Raw genomic sequence first — 3,596 nt, 5'->3', positions numbered from 1 at the left:
TGCACTGCCAGGCCAAACACTTGGAAGATGCAAAGGGTTATCCCACTGTGTTTGATTGCTCTTTTCCAGTTACAGCACACTGGATTTATAGCAGCAACAGGACTGACTCCAAGCTTTAGTTCTTTTGGATTTTGCTTAGAACAGAAGCTGGGCTTAATTCTGTATTCCTTTTGTACTGAAACTCTTCTGATCCTATTCAGGCATGCAGAATTCTAACATCTTGTTTAGGAGGGAATAAAGGACAAAGCCTGTTGAAAGGAAAGATGCACCTTAGAAAAAAAACCCTAGTACTTTCCTTCACCCATTTTTAAGGGACATGCACATTTTTCAAAAGCAGGATTTCAATGTCTTTTCTAAGGCCCAAAATCTGAATTTCTTCTGGCTCCCAAAACTTCATGGGAATGTTAGTCTTGTTTGAATAAGGCCTGCAAGATCCACTCCCAAATCTTGCTCTTTGTTAAACTGAACGGAAATTCTGAAAGTGACTTCAGTTGGATTCAGACCCTTCAGCCACCACATTGCCCAGATATTTTAGCCACTTTATCTGCAATACAATCTTATCTAAGTCTGTTTTCACTGACCTAAAGACACTACAGATTGATGTTAAAGGGTACACAACAGGGAATAATGTTGATTTGGGAATTTCACCATTAGTAAGTTTTTTTCCTCTTACATTTTCTTGTAAGATCAAAGATCAAACTAAAATTATTAAGTACACAGTCAAGTAACTTTAAGCCTACAGATTATTCTCAAAATGTTCAAATACTCAAAAATAAGCACTCAAGTTCACTTCTAAAAAGCATTTTTCCAACAAACTTATGCTGATATCTAACAGTCTAAAATGCAGAGCTGTACTTTATCCTAATTGTCTGTCCATGGGCAATGTATGGAGCCACATGTGTATTGAAATCATAATCCTCGCTTTCTGAAGAGAAATTGTTCTGTGTAATAATTTCCAAGGTGTGGTTTGAATTCCTGTCCTCCTGTAAGCAATTTTAGAAGTCAGCTAAAATTATAGTCAAACATGCTCAAACATATTCGCAGGCTTATAAACATGGTGTGATCATGGTTGGCAAACACTGGATAGAAGGTCAAACTGAACACTTCCTAAGAGGTCAAGAGTGAAAAAAAAAATTATGGAAAAAAGAACCTCAAAAACCCTATTCCAGGGGTTCCCTAAACTTTGCCTGGCCGAGGACTGCATCGGTGACTTGCCACGAACACAAAGGCTCATAAGGCACGTTATGTGGAAGAAACTGAGTTACCTTTGGCAAGCTGGTCCGTACACACTACAGGTGCCAAGAGGCAATATACCACCCTGATGTTTGCCATAGGGCTAAGTAAGATTTAAGAGGAAGAAAGTAAGTCGTTGCATCTGCTCATGTAGAGCTTCTGGGAAAGAGCTGAAGTGAAGGCAAGGGCAGGAGGGAGATGACAGCCAGGTGCACGGGCACCAGGGATATTAACATTTTTCTCAGATGGAAGTCAGCCTCAGGGCACACGACCAGCTACCATCACCACCTGTAATCTGTGCAGGCCTCCCCTACAGCTGCCCTTGAGGGATGTGCTGTGAACATGAAGGAAAGCGGGACTGGTCCCCTGGCCCACGGGCTGCGCTTCGGTCACCCCTGACCTATTAGAAGATGTTGATAATTTTCCCCACTACAACTCACAGAGTGCAAAAACAGCAAGCGTCTAAGTTTGAAGCCCAGGCCTCCTCACCCACGCCAGGCCTGGCCTCCCCAGGCAGCTCCCCTGCCCACTCCGCCTTCCAGCACCCGCTCCCCGAGCAGGGCGACCGCCTCACACGGCCAGGTCGTCTGACCGGGCTCTGCAGCTGCTCGACTTACTGGCCCTGCTCAGGCGCCGCGTGTCTACGAGCAGCGGCGGCTCGTGCATCTCCACCGTGGTGCAGGCGGCCGACACGGGCCGTGCCCCCGACAGCTCCACCTCGCCCTCCACATCCCACTTGCTGCCGCTCGCCCCGCTCAGGCTGGTGCTGCTGCCGCTGTTGGCTGCGGCGATGGGCAGCACGGCCGGGGGTGGGAGTAGCTGCTCCAGTGGCTCTTCCTGCTCAGGAAGGGGATGTCGGACGCTGCTGGGGGTAGAGGAACCTGCTGAGCTGGAGGAAACCTTCCCCTGCTGCTCAGCTGCCATGTTGACCCAGTTCTGCTCAGATGTCAGGGCACGGCTGCCGCTGTTGAAGTAGTTGATGACGGCTGGCGTGGGCGTGGGTATGGGGGTCGGGATGGTGACGGGAGTGGAGATGGGTGTGGGAGTGACAGCGCGGTGCCTCTCCTCAGGAACTTGTGGAGCAGCGGGGTAGCTTGCCATGGACGTCGCGTTGGAGGGGGGCCGCGGCCTTGGAGCAGCTGTAGCGTAGTACGATGCCATGGTCACTGGGGCCAGCAGCGGTGTGACAGCACGGGTGTCAGGCAGAACAGGGGCCGGCGTGGCAGTCGTGACCACCACAGGTGGTGCTGGCGGCGGCAGGGAAACAGGTTTGGACTCCCCTGTTACCATAACTGGCGTCATTGTTGCGACAGGCATCTCTAGGATGTACTGACTCGTCATGCCCTGCTTAAGCTTCTTCCACCCCAGGTGATATATCTCAAGCATGTTCAGCAGCAGGGAGACTGAGGCCACCACCAACATGAAGATGATGAAGATTGTCTTCTCAGTGGGCCTCGAGATGAAGCAGTCCACAGTGTGCGGACAAGGTGAGCGGCTGCACTGGTAAACCGGCTTTAGCTCGAAGCCATATAGGAAGTACTGGCCCACAATGAAGCCCACCTCAAACAGTGTCTTGAATATGATATTGAAGACATAAGTACGGAGCAAGGCACCTCCCATACGGATTCTACCACGTTCATCACGGATTGGGAGCTTCTCCTTCCCCCTTTTGACAATAGGTTGATCTTTGACGTTATTGCTGCCTCCTCCACCACCGCTGCCAGATGCTGCTGCTGCTACTGGGTAGTTGCCATCTTTGCTGCTCCCCTTCTTTTTCAGCTCCTCCTTCTCTTTCCTCTTCTCCTCCATGCGTACAATGTGCAGGACATGGCCCAGGTAGATGAGGGTTGGAGTGGAGACAAAAATGATCTGCAGCACCCAGAAGCGGATGTGAGAAATGGGGAAGGCTTTGTCATAGCAAACATTTTCGCAACCAGGTTGCTGAGTGTTGCATGTAAAGTCCGACTGCTCGTCTCCCCAGACCTCCTCAGCAGCAGCCCCCAGCACCAGGATCCTGAAGATAAACAGTACCGTCAGCCAAACCTTGCCAATAACCGTGGAGTGCTCCTGCGCATTCTCTAACAGTCTCCCCAGAAAGCTCCAGTCACCCATTGCTTCAGATTTCTAACCTACAACAAGAACATCAGAGCAATTAGAGCAATGTTAAAACATCTTGGAATTGCACAGCGCGGGGGGAGAACAGATTGATCCCAGACAAATGATATTTCTTATCTTGCTTTTGCAGAATATTGCACACATACATTAAGAACTAGATAACCCTGAGACCTCACAACCACAGGCTTTGGTAAGCACAGAAGGGAGATGTTTAAAATGATCTCACAGAGCCCATACAGGCCTATACA

The 3,596-nt window shown here is 49.6% G+C and overlaps 1 protein-coding gene across 1 annotated transcript; it reads right to left on the bottom strand.

The window, feature by feature from the left end:
• Nucleotides 1-1,803: 1,803 nt before the first annotated feature.
• Nucleotides 1,804-3,345, bottom strand: GJA3 (gap junction protein alpha 3). The gene has a single exon (XM_058045779.1). The coding sequence runs from the start codon at nucleotides 3,343-3,345 to the stop codon at nucleotides 1,804-1,806; it is 1,542 nt and encodes a 513-aa protein (XP_057901762.1).
• Nucleotides 3,346-3,596: the final 251 nt, after the last annotated feature.

This window comes from Melospiza georgiana, chromosome 2 (assembly GCF_028018845.1).
Source record: "Melospiza georgiana isolate bMelGeo1 chromosome 2, bMelGeo1.pri, whole genome shotgun sequence".
Lineage (NCBI taxonomy): Eukaryota > Metazoa > Chordata > Aves > Passeriformes > Passerellidae > Melospiza > Melospiza georgiana.
This window is presented reverse-complemented; position numbering and strand designations above follow the sequence as displayed.